Source organism: Notolepis coatsorum, assembly GCF_963971535.1.
Source record: "Notolepis coatsorum genome assembly, chromosome: 12".
NCBI classification, from domain to species: domain Eukaryota; kingdom Metazoa; phylum Chordata; class Actinopteri; order Aulopiformes; family Paralepididae; genus Notolepis; species Notolepis coatsorum.
In genome coordinates, this window is record NC_140176.1 from 101,691,017 (window position 1) to 101,712,414 (window position 21,398).

Sequence of the window (21,398 nt, forward strand, 5' to 3'; positions counted from 1 at the left end):
TGTAACAGTAAAGTGCAATAGGATAAAACAAGTATCTATAAATGAGTACTACTACTGAGTTATAATGCTGATCAGATGTATGTACAGTGTTACAGGTATAAAGACACTATGGTATAGTAAGTTATACTGGCCAGAGGTAATGGATATACATAGTCAGGGCCGCCTGGGAGAAATGCGAGGCCCTGTGCGAAATTTAAACGCGAGGCCCCCCCCCAAAAGGTAAAAAAAATATATACATATATTAGTGATGCACCGATGTGAAAATTGTGGCCGATACCGATAACCGATATTAATATTGCTGTTCTGGCCGATACCGATATTTACCGATGTCGATATCTCTGTATAGAAAACACTTTTTTATGATAATCAAATAAAGAGCTATTTTCCAAAACGCATAATTTTTTTTACTTTTGTAACTTATTTTCAGAAATGACTGATATTTTGAAACTATTTAAGGCCAAAACATGTAAAAAGAAGAAAAAAAATATAATTTTTTTTTTTTTTTTTTTTTTTTTATATCGGCCCTATCTTGATATCGGACCGATACCGATGTGTAAAAAAACTGCCATATCAGCCGATATTATATCGGCGGCCGATATATCGCGCATCACTAACATATATATATAATTTTTTTTTTATTTTTATTTTTTTTCATACAGTCAACATATTCTTAAATAATAGCGCTGCCCGAGGCTGGGCATGATACAGACAGTCAACATATAGCAAGAGAGAGAGCGAGAGAGAGCTCCCGTTCTACAGTCAATATACAGTGTACAGAGAGAGAGAGAGAGAGAGAGAGAGAGAGAGAGAGAGAGACACATTGGAAAGAAATTGAAATGCTATTTGGCCCTAAACAGAGAGTACACAGTGGCAGAATACCTGAGCACTGTGACTGAAGATCCTTGACTAGGTACAGACTCAGCGAGCATAGCCTAGCCATCGAGAAAGGCAGCCATAGGCAGACTGTGTGTGTTAGAAAGAGAGAGAGAGAGAGAGAGAGAGAGAGAGAGAGCATGTGTGTTTGTCGTGTGTGTGTGTGTTAGATAGAGAGCATGTATGAGAGAGATAAGCAAAGATGAGCCCCTAAGGATATTCAACTTTTAATGGAAGAACAAAACAGAAGGAAAAGATAACTTCACAAAGGCAACATGAATATACATAGATCCAAAAGGACAAAGATCAACACTTAAATCCAAAGAGAAGAGGGTCTATACCAGAGAAAACAAAGCAGCAAGGAGCCAATGGCCGACATCAGCTAAATAGGCTAGCCAGGTACTGACACCAGGCCACACACAGCTTTGGCCAACGGCCCAACGCTACCCAAGCTACACAAACGACCAAGACAATTCACACACAGCACATGTCGTATCTCCAAATGTTGTGAAGTAACATATGTTTTGCCTGGAAAAAAACATCGTTATTAACAAAACATTCGGGAGGGGAAGGAAGGAAGAGTGGGGTAATGTCATGACATTTTCATTCATCTTACCTGCACCAAGGAACGCAGGGCGAAAGGCGGCAACACAGGTCTCCACGTTGACGAAAGGCCTCTCGCTGGCGGGACAAAAAGAAGCTATGGCCGGAGCCTTGTCATGGTGCAGGCCCGACTACATCTTCTGTCAAAGATGATGTCGTAGTCAGAGTGCCAGAACCCCCTGCTATTCTCACGGCTAATGTCAATGGTCGTAGCACAAGCTAATAGCTAACTCTAGGCTAACTGATAGCATCAAACTAACGTTCCCAGCCGAGCGCAGCCGGCAGATAACGTCGTAGCTAAACAGCTAACTGGCTAACAGTTAGCTCAACCCGGCTATCGCTAACCATTAGCTAACGCAGAAGCAAGCTATGCGGCTACCACTGAAAAACTGTACAACGTGAGAAAAGCAATACAGGTGCTGACACCAGGCCACACACCGTTAGCTACTAGTACTACAACAGCTAGTCGGCCAGTTTGGCTCCAGAGAGAGAGAGAGAGATATCCACGGCGGGAATAGAATAGAGTGCATTAAAAACTCACCAAACGTCCAAGAGGATGGAGACAACCGCGTGGAGTTGACGAAGTTCATCTGCCGAACGACCATCCTCTTCATCTTGGCTGCACGCGCTGTCTCTAGGTTAGCTAACGCTAGTTAGCCTTTAGCTAAGCTAGCTACTAGCCGACATCATCATGGCTATATCCCGACTGAACCACACTTAATATTATAACGTAGCTAAAGCTAACTAGCTGTCCCTGTCTTTAGCCGGGATGGCTAGCCTGACTGAACTGTCTAACATGCAACAACTTTCATCTTCAGTCCATCTGCCGAACGATGTCCTCTTCATCTTGGCTGGCATAACCTCCAATGTTGCACGCGCGAAATAGTCAGACGCTAGTGATGGGTCGGTCATGAGCGACTCGTTCATAAGAGCCGATTCATTGCCGTGAGCGTGAGTCGAATCGCTCACGTCTGGCAATGAGTCGGTTCACGCCCCCCGGCACGCACACAGACACACACAATGAACTCAACAGACCTGGCTGTAACCCCTCCCCTCATTGAAACCAATTCTGCTGCCTGCAGAGCCTCAGAGCCATGAACGTGTCTAATGTGAAATATATAAGCATATAAGCAAAACTAGATTTTAGGTCTGTGATGAAAAAGGGCCTTGCGGGAAGGGGGGACTCGCAAAAAAAAAAAAAATAATAATAATAATAAATATATTTTTTTAATTTAAAAAAAAAAAAATTGTGCGAGGCCCCCCTTCCCGCGAGGCCCTGTGCGACCGCACTGCTCGCACACCCCCTGAGGCGGCCCTGTACATAGTTACACAGTATATCAAAAATATGATATGCAGGTGTATTCAGACAAGTGGATAGATATATATACTATGCATAATATATGCAGCATTATTGTACATGCTATCACACAAGAGTTACATAGAATATAGTTTGAGGTCGTGTGGCAGTAGTATAGAGGCAACATAGTTCAGAGTTTGAACAGTATGAATATCCTAGAGTATAGGATTTAACTATTAATTTAACTGACTAGAAGTTAACCAAGTTAGCCAATATGAAGTACCTTATGTATAAGAATGATTCACTTTCTCCATTGTTATTGCCCCAAACTACAGCTATGGAATTCTAACTCATCATGTATAAGGCAGTTATACATGTTTTTAACCCTCCTGTTTACAACCTTATCCACTAGAAGTTAGCACAATTAAATAATGTATTATAATGATATTCTGGGTTCACTCTCTCCTCTGGTATCTCCACACCAGTTATGGAATTCTGGACTAAATCATATCTAATAAATATATTCTCAGATGTGGGTTCCTGGGACAACAAAGGTGGTTCCTGGTCTATTTTAGTATCAATATGAGGGTTTTTGACTAACTCAATGCGGTTTTAGATTCGATTAAAATGTAGCAATTATAATAGAGCACAACTAAAATGTTTGGCATCCAACAAGAGTGAGAAGAATAGTGCAATAGCAATATGCAATGATAGCGATATTTAATGAAGTGATTAAACAGGGTATAACATTATATACATGGTAATATGAATTGTATGATATATATAGGTATAGAATTGTGCATTGTTCAAAGCGACTAACTAGTCACTATACCAAGATTATTCAGTAGGTGATTTGTTGCTCCCAGGTGTAAATTGTAGGTGTGAAGACAGTACATTTAAATAGTCATAATAGGCATGGTTATAGAAGTATTGCTGTCTCGGTAATATGTGGGTGGCTCTGAAAAGACCTGTCTTGCGTTGCTGGTAGGGTTAGCTTGCCTAGTGCAGCTTCCAATACACAGTAGCAGGAGTTGGTTGGGCTTGACGTGCCGAGACAGCTTGTACACGACCCTCAGCCTGTCTGGCCTCACGTGGTATGATGCTGCAATCCATCACCTGGAAGACAATAGGCGTGGGAAGAGGACTAACGAGCCAACTCCAAAACCCTCCCCCAGAGATGGGGGTTGGGCTTGGGGCCAGCGACCCCATCCTGTAAAAAAAACCTATAGCTACAAAAACGTCGACGAAACTTAAAAAATCCTTACGTCTTGTGAAGGAAGCCTCTTCAGCGCCCCAAGCTAAAGAGACTACTAAGAGACATGGAAAACCGCAAGGAGACTGTACGCTCGAAGCTTCTGACCTCAAGACGTCCCACCACCATAGCGACATGGAACGTGAGGACCATGTATGCTGGAGGAAAGGCAGCAGTGATTGCGGAGGAGATGAAGAGGTACGGGATATCTCTCCTTGGTTTGGGGGAAACCAGGTGGCTCCAGTCAGGGCAGGTCAAGCTGGCGAGTGGAGAGACCATACTCTACTCAGGACATCCAGATGACTCTGCACCACACACAGAGGGAGTAGCGTTCATGCTGTCCAAAGAAGCACAGAGGGCCCTTATCAGCTGGGAACCCATCAACTCACGGATCATCACAGCCAAATTCCAAACCACACACAAGAAAATAAACCTCCAAGTGGTACAATGCTACGCCCCCACCAATGACACTGATGATGAAACCAAGGATCAATTCTACAACCATCTATACACCATCCTCCAGGCCAGGAAAGGAAAGGACATCATGATCTTGATGGGAGACATGAACGCTAAGATAGGGGGAAATAACAACGGCTTTGAAACAGTAATGGGTAGAGAAGGACTAGGCACCATGAATGCAAATGGAGAGAGGTTCGCAGCAGCCTGTGCAGACAACAACTTGCTCATCGGTGGGTCAGTATTCCAACACAAGAACATCCATAAAGCCACCTGGGTGTCTCCTGACCACACCACAGAAAACCAGATTGACCACATCTGCATAAGCCAAAGGTTTAGGCACTCTTTGCTGGATGTCAGAGTCAGAAGAGGAGCAGACGCAGGATCTGACCACCACCTCCTTACAGCAAAGATCCAGCTGAAGTTAAAATGCATGAAGCACAGGGAAGGAAGGGTCAAATTCAACATACAGCTTTTTCAGGATATAGGTACATCAGAACTCTACAAAGTGGCACTACACAACCGGTATCAAGCGTTAGAAATAGAAACTGTAAATGAAGTGGAGGAGATATGGAAGGGTCTGAAAACCATGTGGAAAGACACATGTGAGAAAGTGGTAGGGAGAAGGAAGACAGCCAACAAACCCTGGCTATCCGGGGATACAGACAGAAAAGTGATCGAGAGGAGGAAGAAAAAAGAGGCAGTGAATAGAAGTAAAACCAGAGCCACCAAGGCGGTAGCACAGAAAGAATATGCAGCAGCAAACAAGGAAGTGAAAAGAAGTGTAAGGAGAGACAAGAAGAAATACATTGAAGATTTAGCACAACAGGCAGAGGAAGCAGCGGGAAAGAACAACCTGAAGGACCTATACCTAACTACCAAAAAGCTCACAGGCAAATTCAGACACACACAGGCACACATCAAAAACCCACAGGGCGTACTCCTCACAACCAAGGAAGAACAGTTGAACAGATGGACTGAACACTTCAGAGATCTGCTCAACAGGCAGCCTCCTCAACTGGAAGCAGATATCCCACCAGCCCCAAATCTGTTGGAGATAAACTGCAACCCCCCCACCAAGACAGAAATCAGAAAAGCCATTAAGGCCTTAAGAGGAGGGAAAGCAGAGGGACCAGACGGGATCCCAGCAGAAGCTCTTAAGGCTGACATTGAAACCTCCACCAGCATGCTCCACCACCTCATGCAAACCATCTGGGAGAAAGAAAATGTCCCATCTGACTGGAAAGATGGCCACATCGTGAAAATCCCCAAGAAAGGAGACCTCAGGGAATGTAAAAATTACAGAGGAATAATGCTCCTTTCAACACCGGGAAAGGTGCTCAACCACATCCTGCTGGAAAGGCTCCAGAAGTGGGTCGATGAGAAACTGAGGGAAAACCAGGCTGGCTTCAGGAACAACCGATCCTGTGGAGACCAAATCGCCACCCTTAGGATTATTATTGAACAGTCTATTGAATGGAACACTTCTGTCTATGTGAATTTCATAGATTTTGAGAAAGCCTTTGACAGCGTGGATAGGGAAATGCTGTGGAAACTGATGGCCCACTATGGGATCCCAGCAAAGATCATCAACATCGTAAGGAACACCTACCAAGGGATGAGATGTCAAGTCCTCCATGAAGGATGTATATCGGAAGCTTTCGAGGTCCTGACTGGTGTGCGGCAGGGGTGCCTGCTCTCACCCTCTCTTTTCCTCCTCTGCATAGACTGGGTGATGAAAGAAACAACCTGCAACAAAAAAAACGGCATACAATGGAGCTTGACAGAGCAGCTGGAAGATCTGGATTTCGCTGATGACCTGGCATTACTGGCTCACACACATCAACAGATGCAGGAAAAATCAGGAAAACTGGAAGAAACTGCCGCTCTGCTCGGGCTCAAAATAAACTCATCCAAAACCAAAGTAATGCGTATCAACAGCAAGAACAACACACCCATAACCATGGAACAAAACCCATTAGAGGATGTAAACAGCTTCACTTACCTTGGAACCATAATTTCTGTGGAAGGGGGTACGGAAGATGATGTCCAAGCCAGGATTGGAAAGGCAAGGACATCATTCAACATGCTAAACATCATCTGGAAGGCAAAAAACCTGTCACTCAAGACCAAGCTACAGATCTTCAACTCAAACGTAAAGACCACTCTACTATATGGCTCAGAATCCTGGAAAACCACCACCACTATACTCAACAAGCTACAGACCTTCACCAACCGGTGCCTCAGACGCCTCCTGGGAATATACTGGCCCAACACCATCTCTAACGCCAACCTGTGGGAACTCACCAAACAGGACACAATAGAAATTCAAATCCGGAGGAGGAAGTGGAAGTGGATAGGTCACACACTCAGAAGAAAGAAATCAATCACAAAGCGGGCACTGACATGGAACCCACAGGGCAGGAGGAAGAGAGACAGACCAAAAACCACCTGGAGAAGAACCACAGAACAGGAGATGAAGAAAGAAGGGCTGTCCTGGCAAGATCTGGAGCGGAGGGCACAAGACCGAATAGGATGGAGGAGCTTCGTCGATGGCCTATGTTCCTTTGGGAATTTAAAGGCCTAAGTAAGTAAGTCTGAAAAGAGCCTTTGTGGAGTTTGTCGAAGAGGCTAAATAATTTACTTCTTGGCAGCCTTCTCTGTCTTCTTGGGCAGAAGGACAGCCTGGATGTTGGGCAGCACACCACCCTGGGCGATGGTCACTCCTCCCAGCAGTTTGTTGAGCTCCTCGTCGTTACGCACGGCCAGCTGCAGATGACGGGGGATGATACGACTCTTCTTGTTGTCACGAGCAGCGTTTCCAGCCAACTCCAAGATCTCAGTGGTCAGATATTCCAGCACAGCGGCCAGATAAACCGGAGCACCGGCTCCAACACGATGAGCATAGTTGCCTTTACGCAGCAGTCTGTGGACACGACCCACGGGGAACTGAAGCCCGGCGCGAGAGGAGCGAGTCTTGGCCTTAGCTCTGGCCTTTCCTCCAGTCTTGCCTCTTCCAGACATGTTTATTATTCTCTTACGTTAAACGAGTTAGAAAATGAATGCAGTGAGTGAGTTGGAGAGTAACCTTTTATAGTCAGGCTTGTGTTTTCTCACCCAATCAGGAAAGACGTTTTGTTGGCGGTGTTTCCAAAAGACCAGTCCTCCAATAATCGTGTGAGATGTAGGCGGAGTAACGAACTCCCAGAGCTGAGACCAATCAGCAACGACTGCGCCTCCGCATTAGTATGGCCAGAGTTTCGTCACAGACTCACAGCAGCGTATTATTCTTGTTGAAGTGAAGACTAACACGACGTAGTTTCTCATAATGGCCAGAACTAACTAACATAACTGACCTAATAGTTATCGATTACACTGCTGACAGGTAATACATATGACCCTATATGGTTAAAAATAAATACAATCCGAACTATCATGTTTGCTCCTTGTCTGGAGTCCATTTGGGTTAAGCCTGCATGCTTTCCCCATTTCCAAAATGGTTTCGTCAGTGTGGTCTGGTACTGTCCATGGTGCAGAAATAGGTTAGATTTTCCAGTGCCTACAAGTAGCGAATCCACGCTTCCAAACAAATTTTTTTTTTTTTTTTTTCCTTTAGGGATTTACATACCTGTATATACTATATATACATATTCCTTTCCTACTCTTACTGATTACCCTGCTTGCCAGTATGTACCATAGTGTCTTTATAGCTGTATCACTGTACATATTAATAGTACAACTTTGTTCACATGTTCAGGAAGCCCCGCCGTGAGATGAGACTATTGTACTGGTCACTGAAACGTCTTTCACTATTAAAATCACCATCAGTTATTAAGTTTTACATATATGTACACACTGTAGTTACATGGCAATTCCAATGCAGGAATTACCTAGCAACGTCAGGAACCGTAGGCAATGGCATTGCATCAGTGATTGGATTAAATTAAATGCTAAAACAAATTCAGTGCTATGCCCGAGACATCGCAGTTTAATACTTTTCACAAATAAACGTATGTAGAGAGTGTGCTCATTCAGTGATAAGGTGGGTGGCTCTGAAAAGAGCCTTTGGGTTTTGGATAGTTAGGGTTGAATAGAAGTCTAGCCGCCGAAGCCGTACAGAGTGCGTCCCTGTCTCTTCAGAGCATAGACCACATCCATGGCGGTCACGGTCTTCCTCTTGGCGTGCTCGGTGTAGGTGACGGCGTCACGGATCACATTCTCCAGGAAGACCTTGAGAACACCACGAGTCTCCTCGTAGATCAGACCGGAGATACGCTTCACTCCGCCACGACGAGCCAGACGACGGATAGCGGGTTTGGTGATTCCCTGGATGTTATCACGAAGCACTTTGCGGTGACGCTTAGCGCCTCCTTTACCAAGTCCCTTACCTCCCTTTCCTCTTCCACTCATTGTAACGTATGTAAGAAAACAAACCAATGTCGCAACTGGCCAACCGCCTGCTTCTTTGAACCCTCTCTGAGGACGTGGTTGAGACCAAGAAGCGCGCAGGGACAAATGTGGAGGGAGGGTTTGATTGATTGATTGAAAACTTTATTAACAGAATGCATAATGGGTACAGTACAGCTCAATACATACAATTGTTAAGGGGATGCAGACCAGAGAAAGACTTTTGTCTTGTTTACATCAGGGTCCCCCATTTTCAATTCTTCATGACATACACGACATACAGATAGACAGTACTGCTACATCTATACATTTATGACATACCAGATTTGCAAATACAGTACTGTTTGTGATACAAAAATAGTCCAGAAAAGAGAGTATAATATACATTTGACGTATAAACTGTACATTGGAGGAGGTTGGGTAGGTGGGGTGGGGACTGTACATTGGAGGTGGTTGGGTGGGTGGGTAGGAGGGGTGGGTGGGGGACACTGTAACTGTACAAGCAACACTGTACATTGGAATATTGACAAAACCATACTTGGTAATTTACTGTACATTGGAGGGGGTTGGGTTAGGACATTTACAGGGGCCAGTTTCGAATTGCAGTCTCCCGTAGGTGTTCTTTGAGAGTGATTTTGAAAGTGGGTAGTGATTCACATTCCTTTACAGCTTTGGGTAGGGCGTTCCACATTGATGTGGCATAATTGCGAAACGTGTTTAGTCCCTTGTTTGAGCCGAATCTGGGTTTAACATGATTTGTGGAGCTCCCTCTGGTGTTGTGATTGTGGTATTCACTGACCTTTGGTAAGTATTTTGACATGTACATGGGTACCTTGGTCGTGTAGTGTATCTTGCAGGTTTACATCTGAAAATGTTTTGAGGAAGTGTTGTTTTTCCAATATAATACATCATCCTGAGACCCAGGGGAAAAAAGTGTTGTCACTTGTATAATTTTTTTCATTTAACATATATATATATATATATATATATATATATATATATATATATATATATATATATATATATATATATATATATATATATATGAATAGAGTATATATATATATATATATATATATATATATATATATATATATATATATATTTTTTTTAACTTAACTCTATTCATATTTTACAAAATGTGCACTGTAGTGCACAACCGGACTTCATTGATCGTAAAACAATACGAATCATAGGAATATTTTGGAATTATGAAAATTGCATCCACATTCACATTGTCTTTTCACTGGCCAAAAGTGTGTGTGAAAACGAAGAAAAGAAAACTTCTATTTTGATTATTTTGAATTGTTCCTGTAGCAGGCAGGTCCCCACCTCCCTAAAACAAGCCAGAGTCACGCCGCTCATAAAAAAACCAACCCTGAACCCTACTGTCATAGGCAACTACCGTCCTGTCTCTCTTCTCTCCTTCCTTTCTAAAACACTTGAACGTGCTGTATCCAACCAACTTACTACTTATCTCTTACAGAATGACCTCCTAGACCCTAATCAGTCAGGCTTCAGGACTGGTCACTCCACAGAGACAGCCCTCATTGCGGTCACAGAGGCACTTCACTTAGCAAAAGCGAAAGGCCTCTCCTCTGTCCTGATTCTCCTAGATCTATCTGCAGCCTTCGACACAGTCAACCACCAGATCCTCCTTGCGGCCCTCGCAGGAATGGGAGTGGCTGGCTCTGCGCTGACATGGCTGTCATCATACCTCAATGACCGCTCCTACCAAGTGTCATGGAGAGGGACCCTGTCGGCCACCCGCCCCCTGCGGACGGGTGTCCCCCAGGGCTCGGTTTTAGGACCCCTTCTCTTCTCCCTCTACACTAAATCACTGGGTAACATTATCACGTCTCATGGCTTCTCCTACCATTGTTATGCCGACGATACTCAACTCTTCCTCTCCTTCCCTCCCTCAGATATCCACGTCTCTGTGCGGATCTCGGCCTGTCTGTCCGACATCTCAGCCTGGATGACGTCCAACCACCTCAAACTGAACCTAAGCAAAACAGAATTGCTCCACCTGCCGGCCAAATCCTCCCCCCTAACCGACCTTTCAATCACAGTCGAGAATGCAGCTGTGACTGCGTCCCCGACCGCCAAGAACCTTGGTGTTGTCCTCGACGACCAGTTGAACTTCTCTGCTCACATCGCAGCGACGACCAGAACCTGCCGATTCCTCCTGAGCAACGTCAGAAGGATACGCCCCTTCCTGACAAAAGAAGCCACCCAACTCCTCGTCCAATCAACAGTCATCTCCCGCCTCGACTACTGCAATGCACTGCTCGCTGGCCTCCCGGCCACTGCCACTAAGCCTCTTCAACTCATTCAGAACGCAGCGGCCCGCCTGATCTCAAACCTACCGAAGTCGGCCCATGTCACCCCACTTCTTAGGGACCTGCACTGGCTCCCCATTGCTGCACGAATCCGCTTCAAGGCCCTCGACCTAGCATACCGTGCGGCAAAGGGAACCGCTCCTGCCTACCTCCGGTCAATGGTCTCTAACTACACACCCTCAAGACCCCTACGCTCTGCATCTTCTGGCCGCCTCAGACCTACTCCTATCCAAGCTCCGGGAGGGTCATCAAAGAGAAGTCGCCTATTCTCAGTCCTAGCCCCACAATGGTGGAATGAACTACCCACCCCAGTTAGGACAGCCGAATCACGTCCAATCTTTCGCCGTCGACTAAAGACGCACTTCTTCAACCATTATCTGAATTAAAAAAAAAAAAAAAAAAAAAAAAAAAAAAAAAAAAAAAAAAAAAAAAAAAAAAAAAACCTAACCCTAACTAACCGTACTGTCATGCACTTGTCCTAATAAACTAACCTACACTGTAGCACTCAACACTTTGATGAACATTGTTGCTCAGCTGATAGAGTTGTGCCCTTCCTGATGGCTTGTCGTACAGAACTTGTAAGTCGCTTTGGATAAAAGCGTCAGCTAAATGACTAAATGTAAATGTAAATGTAAACTAGACCAGTGTTCCTCTGGGAACCGTGTCAGTCAAGTACATGACTGAATTACCACCTATTCCCATCTGCGTCATTCTTCCATGTTTGCTTTGATTAAAAACCTCAGATCCCTACATTTGGTTTTGACCCATGAAGCCGTCTTTATCAACTTCATGTGGCTCAGTGCATTGCTATACTGAGATATATTGTTTGTATATGTGATATAAATGGATGCTTGTGCCTTGCTAGTCAAATATATTGTTTTTATGTGATATAAATGCATGCTTGTGCGTTGCTACACAGATAGTCTCATGTATCTGCAATGACCGACTACCTTGTTGTTGTTGTTGTTGTTGTTGTTGTTGTTGTTGTTGTTGTTGTTGTTGTTGTTGTTGTTGTTGTTGTTGTTGTTGTTGTTGTTGTTGTTGTTGTTGTTGTTGTTGTTGTCCTTACAGTATGCTATGCTGTAATTTGCCCAGAACAAAGCTTCTTTGTGGGTAGTGTACTAATATTTCATAACTGTCCTTTCAGAAAGCACTGAGCACACTACAGGTAGTTCAGACCTCCTTCTTGAGTGTTATAGGGAGACAAATATATAAATAAGATGAAGAGGGTGGGGTATGCTATTGACCTAAATAATACATCTGTATTTTAGATTTGTTCACTGGAAGAAGACGTATCATCCCCCGTCATCTGCAGCTGGCTGTGCGTAATGAAGAGGGACTAAACTAACTCTGGCGTGTTGCCCAAGAAGACTAATGACTAATTACAAGCGCAACATTGACAAGACAAATGAACCAAACCGGTCTGAATACATGCAATTGTGCTTACCCGGTATGTACCGTTTCCATAAATGGGAAGAATGACGAGGAAATGTGTTGTTTTGTAATCCATTGTAACTAATGCATCGTTCTGCCGTGGTTTGATTTGATCAGTCCGCTAGACTGAAAGTTTAGCAATATATTGTAACTATATCTATTATAATTATATACAATAATTGTGATTCATATCATGGCTCATTGAAACAGTACCATAGCATTACGCAGTAACAAATGCACCATGATGGCAGCAATTTATGCATTTCCACATGTATGGATGTGAAGATATGCAGTCTGATCTATATTTTAATCAATCATTAATTAGCTTATGCTTATATACAAATTGGCTTGGACGGAGTGAGACTCATCAATGTTCCGCGTCTGGTTCAAATAACTACAGATAGAAAAATAAAATGCATGTTTTGTATAATTAAAAGACCCCTTCCCCTCAATGTAGACTATTACATTAGAATGTATTGTTCTTTCATGGGAAATGGTGGTTGGCTCTTAAAAGAGCCTTTTGATGTGAACAATGTTCTGCTTGGACGCTTACTTCTTCTTGGGAGCTGCTTTCTTCACTTTGGGCTTGGCAGCCTTCTTCGCTGGAGCCTTCTTGGGAGCAACAGGCTTTTTCGCCTTCTTTGGGCTCTTGGCTACTACCTTCTTGGGACTCTTGGCTACTACCTTCTTGGGACTCTTGGCTACTACCTTCTTTGGACTCTTGGCTACTACCTTCTTGGGACTCTTGGCTGCGACCTTCTTGGGGCTCTTGGCTGCGACCTTCTTGACTTTCTTGGGAGACTTCTTGTCTGCAACAGCCTTCTTAGCTGCAAAAGGCTTCTTAGGCTTTTTAGCTGTGACTGGTTCCTTGGCCGCTGGCTTCTTGGCTTTAACCTCAGCCTTGTTGATCTTGAAAGAGCCGGAGGCTCCGGTACCCTTGACCTGGACCAGGGTTCCCTTCGTCACCAGACTCTTGATGGCAGTCTTCACACGAGCCTTGTTCTTATCCACGTCGTAGCCACCGGCAGCCAGAGCCTTCTTTACGGCAGCAAGAGACACGCCGCTCCTCTCTTTAGAAGCGGACACTGCCTCGACGACCAAGTCACTGACGCTGGGACCTGCCTTCTTGGGTCTGGGAGCTGCCTTCTTCTTGGCAGCCTTAGCCGGAGCGGCGGGAGCTGGAGCTGGGGCGACTTCTGCCATTATTCTCTCGTTCTCTGCTGCGAAACAAAAGCTGAAGTAACTAGGAGTGTCAACAGACTGATAGTGTGGCCGAGGCAGGGGGCTGGTCTTAAACACTGCATGAGAGCCATGTAGACTCAACCAGCCCAGTCCTCTGTGCTGTCAAAATGCTCTGTCGCTTGTGTTTTCTCTTCGCATAAAATAGTTAAAATACACAACTATGAATATTGCAGAAATCTAACGCCAAATGTCCCAGCTAGTAGACACATGTCCCGTCAGAATCAAACCATTTGGAGAAACGTGGTTAATTTGTGGACGCTCCAAAACAATAATGTGTGCCGTCACCACTGTTGTGCAGCTACTTTTTTCTTGTATTTATCTCTTACAATTATTTAGAGTAAATTAGAATCCGACAAAATCTCGTTTTCCAGCGAGCCGAGCTACCTGACAAGGGACTGAATGAAAGATGAGTCATCTGGGGTGACGCGTTTTGTTATAAATGGGTGACTTTTCGGTGTTGGTAAACACAGTATTTTGTTGGTGGTGGCCTGTAGTGTGGGTGACCTCGACTTCGTTTGAGTAAGTGGAAGGTTTAATGTGGCCTTAAATGGATTAAAAAAAAAAATTAGTCCTACCTTTATGACTTGAGTATGTACCGTATACAAGAAACATAGCTACATTTAGCTTTTTTTTTTTTTTTTTTTTTTTTTTTACAATACAGGCTTTAAAAGACAACTGAAACAACATCTAACAGCCCTACGCCTGCACATTATGTACATGTAGACACACACACATACCCATAGTTACTTTTATTTTTACTTTATTGTATTTTTAGTGACAGGAATATTAGTAGCCTATCAAATAGGTGGTAAGAGTATATGGTTTCTCACTGCTTGTCAATTGAGTGCATGTTTAATATATAGTGTTATGTCATGTATATTGTACTATGTATGATGCCATTATGTTTAGGAATGCGGTATCATGTAATATTTTGATAGAAAGTATATTGTCACTTTCAGATTTTTAATTCCACTTGGTTGCTTGTCTGAACATGTCTTATCTGTAACATGTTTATATGTTATGTGTGGACCCCAGGAAGAGTAGCTGATGTTTTGCATCAGCTAATGGGGATCATAATAAAATCATACTGTAAGAAAAAAGTACACAAACAGTCCATGCAAGGCCTCTATTGTTAGTGTCTATTGGTGTAGTACATGTTGATACATTCTGAAGAAATGGTTCAAGGAATGAAACATACTATGTTTCTACTACCTGTACCATTGTAACTATAACTATTATAATTATATACAATAATTGTGATTCATATCATGGCTCATTGAAACAGTACCATAGCAGTCATTACGCAGTAACAAATGGTGAGACCCAGTCCTGTGTAAATGTTGGTGTCATCTGTTTAGTAACCCAAACAAGAGGAAACCATCGGCTCAACTCAGCATCATCAGTAAACATCTGTTACAAAAATGTATCCTGGCATTCCTATGATAAAAAATTATGGCATGTACCATTGATATCATGGTTTTAAAATGGACTATACCATTGTATTAATGGTTCCATTACATTTACCCATGGTACAACATTTAAAGAAAAAGAGCACCTTGTGATTATTATTATGGTAAATAATTTATATGACTGGTGGTACAATGGTAAAACAGAAAATAAAATTGTATAGGGCAGATTCAGAGAAACGATTGAGCTGCTGATCAGTTTGATCAAAAGTGTCCTTATTGGTAAATACTGCTCAGAAAAGTTAGGCCAAAATCAGTGATTTTATGTTGTATGACAGAAACACATCTAGAGAAATTGTGACTAGATTTGAAGCATTAACATTACGAGTGGAAAGAGTGGAGAGAGCATGGTGTGGTGTATCAGTGCATTTGTTGAAGTCCAAACCACAGGGGATGCCTGATGAGCAGAGTTAACATTTCAGCCAGATGTGGAGGCTGCGTATCCTGCTAAACATGGAGGGAGAGGGGACCGGAGATGATCAGTATTGCTGAAGTCATATTTTAGACTTCCGATTGCTGGAGTTTGATGTCAACAATGTTATAAAAGCTTATTGTTGTTGTAATAATGTATTTAACGTAGGTATGCGGTGGTTCATCTTTTTCATTATAATTATATGAGCCTGGAATGTATTATTTTTCGAATAGCATTTCCACTTTGAAAATGCTAAAATAAACATTATCCATGTGTATTATAAAGACCATTAATGTATTATTGATCACGGTTCTAATACAGCAGGTGATATATACATTTACTGTATAATTGTGATGTACAAGCTAGAATTATATCCAATCTAGCTACTTGTCAACAACCTAAAAATCACAGGATTTTTAGTAAATATATAATTTGCAACTTTTAATAGCCATCCAAACTATGGATTACAGTTACTAGTCATTTATTAATCAATAAGTAAGATATACACTTCCATCTCCCGACAGACCCCCCTACCATGATAATACCTGTACAAACGAAATGTAGGACATTTTTAAAAAGGAAATACCCGGCAGTCAATAACCACTTTGATGAACAGCGCGATCATGAGAATAATAGGAATAAGTCTCTCACGACAGAGTGGATGGCTCTTAAAAGAGCCTTTGGGTTAATCTTCAGTGAATAGCGTAGTTTACTTGGAGCTAGTGTACTTGGTCACAGCCTTGGTTCCCTCAGACACAGCGTGCTTCGCCAGCTCACCGGGGAGCAGCAGACGCACAGCGGTCTGGATCTCCCTGGAAGTGATGGTCCTACGCTTGTTGTAGAGAGCCAGGCGCGAGGCTTCTCCGGCGATGCGCTCAAAGATGTCGTTAACGAAGGAGTTCATGATCCCCATGGCCTTGGAGGAAACGCCGGTGTCGGGATGAACCTGCTTCAGGACTTTGTAAATATAAATGGCATAACTCTCCTTCCTGGACTTTCTGCGCTTCTTGCCACCCTTTGCAGTTGTCTTGGTGACGGCTTTCTTGGAGCCCTTCTTGGGCGCTGGCTTGGCTGGCTCAGGCATGATGATCAATCGGAACTAAACAGCAACGAATGTGGAAACAGAAGCGCACTGCTGCCCTTTTATAGGTCAAATACAGCTGCGTGGCTTCTTGTATACGATTGGTTGAGAGGCTTTGTCGCACATTTCCCGCGCACAGGAAGCTATTTGCGCGCGTATTTGTATTCTCTTAGCATAACTCCATAGTCACATTTGAGATTATCAGCCAAGCAATAATCGACATGAAACTGCATTTTTCCAAGACAATGATTTTGTGCACCTTAAATTTAGCTCTCTTCGTGACATCTGTCACTGCTTTGACTATATATACACACCCACACATTCATATACACATCTGTCTGTACATACCTGCATATAATCCTTTTTACATGTATTTGGCATAACTTTTAATCATGGAAATGCCAGTATACATTTATAAGGTGAGAGATGTTTTCTGATGGTGCTGAGTCGTCTCCATGAGCAGGTTTCCTCTTGTTTGGGTTATTACTGATCATAAACAGATGACACAGACCGGCATGGTCTCTCACCATGAGCTACATGTATCAGTACCTCACTGTGGTACAAGATAATAATACAAGTATGACTCTGACAACATAGTATGTTTCATTCCTTGAGCTATTTCTTCTGAATGTATCAAAAATTTAGCTGGCAGCCTACTGCACCACATTCTAAGATACTTTACTTCACAATGAGTTGAGCCCTAACAATAGAGGCCTGTATATCTGACCTATAGGCTAAACACAAACTGTAATGTTTGTGTTGTTCTGTTTCTTCCAGTATGGCTGCCTGTAACCTTTGGTAACCACTTTCAAAAGAAAATGCCTAATTTATTTGTGTGCAGTGGTAGTCGGTAAACACTGCTGAAAAGCATGATATTACTGTTCCGTTGTGACTTCTTTATAACATTCAGTAATAAGACACAACACTATGTGTTGATATGATCATCTATACATAGCAACCATTCCATTGCCTTTACTACACAAACATTCCGTGCAAGGCCTCTTTTGTGGAAATGCAGAACATGTTGACATGGTGCGTTTATGTTTGGTGATATGATGATTCATTATGAATCTACTATGTCGATCTATTTAAACTATTGAAATATAATTAAAATAGACCAATGCAGTTATTATTTATTGTGCTAAGTGTTCAGTGTAGCAGAATTTAATCAGAAACACAGCAGATCAGCAATGCCCAAAAAGCATGTATTGTCAACAAGCATGCAGCAGTCTAAAGTACACAACAAACTAGTTTTCCCAAAAGGAAAATATAGCTACGTTTCTTGTGTGAGTTATGAAATGTTTTGCAACATTAATTAATTAAATGTTAGTTGTAATTAATATAGGCCACGTGAAACCTTCCTCTGATCTAAGGTGGTGATCATCCCTCATACGAAGTCGAGGTGACCCACGCCACCAGCAACAGTGTGTTTACCAACACCGGAAAAGCATCCATTTAAAACAAAACGCGTCACCCCAGATTACTATTCTTGCTCCCAGTCTCTAGTCAGGTAGCTCGGCTCGCTGGAAAACGAGATTATGTCGGATTATAATGCAATCTAAAGAATTGTGAGACATAAATAACAGAGAAAGGTATAGCTGCGCACCATGGTGAAGGCGCAAATTAGTGGTTTGAAGCGTCCACAAACACACCAGGGGTCTCCAAATGGTTTAATTCTGATGGCACATATTTCTGCTTGCTGACCCATTTGGCGTTAAATTCCTGCCATATTCATAGTTGTGTATTTGAGCTCTTTTTTGGCGAGGAGAAAACACAAGCGGCAGAGCAGTTTGGCAGCACAGAGGAGGACAGGGTGGGTTCAGTCTACATGGCTCTCATGTAGTGTTTAAGACCAGCCCTCTGACTGAGCTTCAATATCATAATTCTACTTGTGTTGAATCTGAGACAGAACGAGAGAAGATGGCAGAAGTCGCCCCAGCTCCAGCTCCCGCCGCTCCGGCTAAGGCCGCTAAGAAGAAGGCAGCTCCCAGACCCAAGAAGGCAGGTCCCAGCGTCAGTGACCTGGTCGTCGAGGCAGTGTCTGCTTCTAAAGAGAGGAGCGGCGTGTCTCTGGCTGCCGTAAAGAAGGCTCTGGCTGCCGGCGGCTATGACGTGGACAAGAACAAGGCCCGCGTTAAGACCGCTGTCAAGAGTCTGGTGACAAAGGGAACCCTGGTCCAGGTCAAGGGTACCGGAGCATCCGGCTCTTTCAAGATCAACAAGGCTGAGGTTAAAGCCAAAAAGCCCGCAAAGAAAGCCGCTCCGAAAGCCAAGAAGCCAGCAGCCAAGAAACCGGTCGTGGCCAAAAAGCCCACGAAGGCAGCAACTAAGAAGCCTGCTGCCGCCAAGAAGTCTCCCAAGAAAGTCAAGAAGGTAGCGGCCAAGAGTCCCAAGAAGGTAGCAGCCAAGATTCTCAAGAAGATAGCAGCCAAGAGTCCCAAGAAGGTAGCAGCCAAGAGCCCAAAGAAGGCGACAAAGCCCGCTGCGCCCAAGAAGGCCCCAGCTAAGAAGGCTGCCAAGCCCATAGCAGCTGAGCGCGCAGCTCCCAAGAAGAGATACGCGTTTGAACAGAACGTTGTCTTTAATTCAACAAAAGGCTCTTTTAAGAGCCACCCACCTCTTCCATGAAAAGCAATTATTCTACTCTAGTGTGTGGAAGTGAAGGGGGCTTATCGAAGTATATAACTTAGTTAGTATTAGTTTTGGGATGGTTTATTTCCACAAGTTACTTACAGCACGGCAACAAAGAAAACGCAACTTTATAATATTATATAAATATGGAGAATATACCACAAAAAAACTAATATAATTTGAGAATGTTGATTGTTATTAAGTCCGTTTTGATTAGTGGGTCCTACTAACGCAGATACTTTACCGCAATGAGTTGAGCCCTTTTATTGTGGAAATACATAAATTGCTATCATTATGGTGAATTTATGTCCGTGCGTAAATGACCTATGACACTATTGGAATGACTACGGGTGATGGCCCATTAGTAGACACACAGCACATTATTGTAATTTTATTTATTCAGACTGGTTTGGATCATATGTTGGCACATAATTATGTTTCCCACTACCTCACATTATATCTGCACAAGCAACCATTATAGTATACAGAACAAGTGGAACATTGTCTCACAAAAGGCTCTTTTATGGACCCCCACTATTTATATGAAACAAGCACGGCTACAAAACACGACTTGTAGTTCTACCCATTTATTTATAGGTAAAGAAAATAGTCTCAACGAGTCGCACCGCTTCAGTTAGTTTACGAGTTGAATTGTGGAAATACACAAATTGCTGTCATTGTCAATTTATGTTCGTACATGCTGTAATCTGTATATATAACCCTTACTATTTATGTTTCTCAGTTCAAATTAATCATCACTTGACCTCTATGACATGCAATTTATAATTTTACATTATATCGTTAAGCCTTCAAAACAGGGACAAAAAACACTGCAGACACACTAAACATTACTTCTAAACAGCACTGTACACGTGTACGCACGGTCAAATGTTATGCATTACGTGTTTATCGTCTTACATTTATGTCCGAGGTAGCGAGACAACGTAAGTTACACAACCAAATTGTATTTTGACAAACGGAAGTATTGCATTTTCAAGAAGAGGTGGGTGGCTCTGAAAAGAGCCTTTGTGGGGTTTGTCGAAGAGGCTAAATAATTTACTTCTTGGCAGGCTTAGCAGCCTTCTCGGTCTTCTTGGGCAGAAGGACAGCCTGGATGTTGGGCAGCACACCACCCTGAGCGATGGTCACTCCTCCCAGCAGTCTGTTGAGCTCCTCGTCGTTACGCACGGCCAGCTGCAGATGACGGGGGATGATACGACTCTTCTTGTTGTCACGAGCAGCGTTTCCAGCCAACTCCAAGATCTCAGCGGTCAGATATTCCAGCACAGCGGCCAGATAAACCGGGGCACCGGCTCCAACACGATGCGCATAGTTGCCTTTACGCAGCAGTCTGTGGACACGACCCACGGGGAACTGAAGCCCGGCGCGAGAGGAGCGAGTCTTGGACTTAACTCTGGCCTTTCCTCCAGTCTTTCCTCTTCCAGACATGTTTATTATTATCTTTAGCTAAACGAGTTAGACAATGAATGCAGCGAGTTGGAGAGTCGCGTTTTATTTTCGGGCTTGTGTTTTCTCACCCAATCAGGAAAGACGTTTTCTTGGCGGTTTTTCCAAAAGACGAGTCCTCCAATCCTCGTGTGAGATGTAGGCGGAATAACGAGCTCTCAGAGTGGAGACCAATCAGAAACGACTGCCCCTCCACGTCGGTAATATAAGGCCAGAGTTTCTGCAAAGCAGCGTATTATACTTGTTCGATTAAAGAAGAAAAGATAGTTTCTCTTTAATGGAGATAAATTCAAAGTTTTACAGTCGAGTAAAGTAGTTTGAATATGGTCATCTGTGTCTTGTGTGTTAATTACAGCTCAGCTCAATGAAATAAGGTAGCAGTCCATAAGGCGACGTATTGCTATATTTTCATTTATATTTCATGGTGCTGTAATT

The 21,398-nt window shown here is 43.2% G+C and overlaps 6 protein-coding genes across 6 annotated transcripts; 1 reads left to right on the top strand and 5 right to left on the bottom strand.

Moving 5' to 3' along the window:
* Positions 1-7,121: 7,121 nt before the first annotated feature.
* Positions 7,122-7,505, bottom strand: LOC311237996 (histone H2A-like; the record flags this gene model as incomplete). The annotated part of the gene is made up of 1 exon (XM_084325966.1): positions 7,122-7,505. One exon carries the CDS (start codon positions 7,503-7,505, stop codon positions 7,122-7,124), a length of 384 nt encoding a protein of 127 aa, XP_084182092.1.
* A 1,074-nt stretch (positions 7,506-8,579) lies between these two features.
* LOC311238362 (histone H4) lies at positions 8,580-8,891 on the bottom strand (the record flags this gene model as incomplete). Its single annotated transcript, XM_084326395.1, has 1 exon — positions 8,580-8,891. One exon carries the CDS (start codon positions 8,889-8,891, stop codon positions 8,580-8,582), a length of 312 nt encoding a protein of 103 aa, XP_084182521.1.
* A 4,322-nt stretch (positions 8,892-13,213) lies between these two features.
* On the bottom strand, positions 13,214-13,867 carry LOC311238340 (histone H1-like; the record flags this gene model as incomplete). Its single annotated transcript, XM_084326373.1, has 1 exon — positions 13,214-13,867. One exon carries the CDS (start codon positions 13,865-13,867, stop codon positions 13,214-13,216), a length of 654 nt encoding a protein of 217 aa, XP_084182499.1.
* A 2,626-nt stretch (positions 13,868-16,493) lies between these two features.
* On the bottom strand, positions 16,494-16,868 carry LOC311238359 (histone H2B-like; the record flags this gene model as incomplete). The annotated part of the gene is made up of 1 exon (XM_084326392.1): positions 16,494-16,868. The coding sequence occupies one exon, from the start codon at positions 16,866-16,868 to the stop codon at positions 16,494-16,496; it is 375 nt and encodes a 124-aa protein (XP_084182518.1).
* Positions 16,869-18,785: 1,917 nt separating this feature from the next.
* LOC311237997 (uncharacterized protein) lies at positions 18,786-19,493 on the top strand (the record flags this gene model as incomplete). The annotated part of the gene is made up of 1 exon (XM_084325967.1): positions 18,786-19,493. One exon carries the CDS (start codon positions 18,786-18,788, stop codon positions 19,491-19,493), a length of 708 nt encoding a protein of 235 aa, XP_084182093.1.
* A 1,059-nt stretch (positions 19,494-20,552) lies between these two features.
* Positions 20,553-20,945, bottom strand: LOC311237999 (histone H2A-like; the record flags this gene model as incomplete). Its single annotated transcript, XM_084325969.1, has 1 exon — positions 20,553-20,945. One exon carries the CDS (start codon positions 20,943-20,945, stop codon positions 20,553-20,555), a length of 393 nt encoding a protein of 130 aa, XP_084182095.1.
* Between the last annotated feature and the right edge of the window lie 453 nt (positions 20,946-21,398).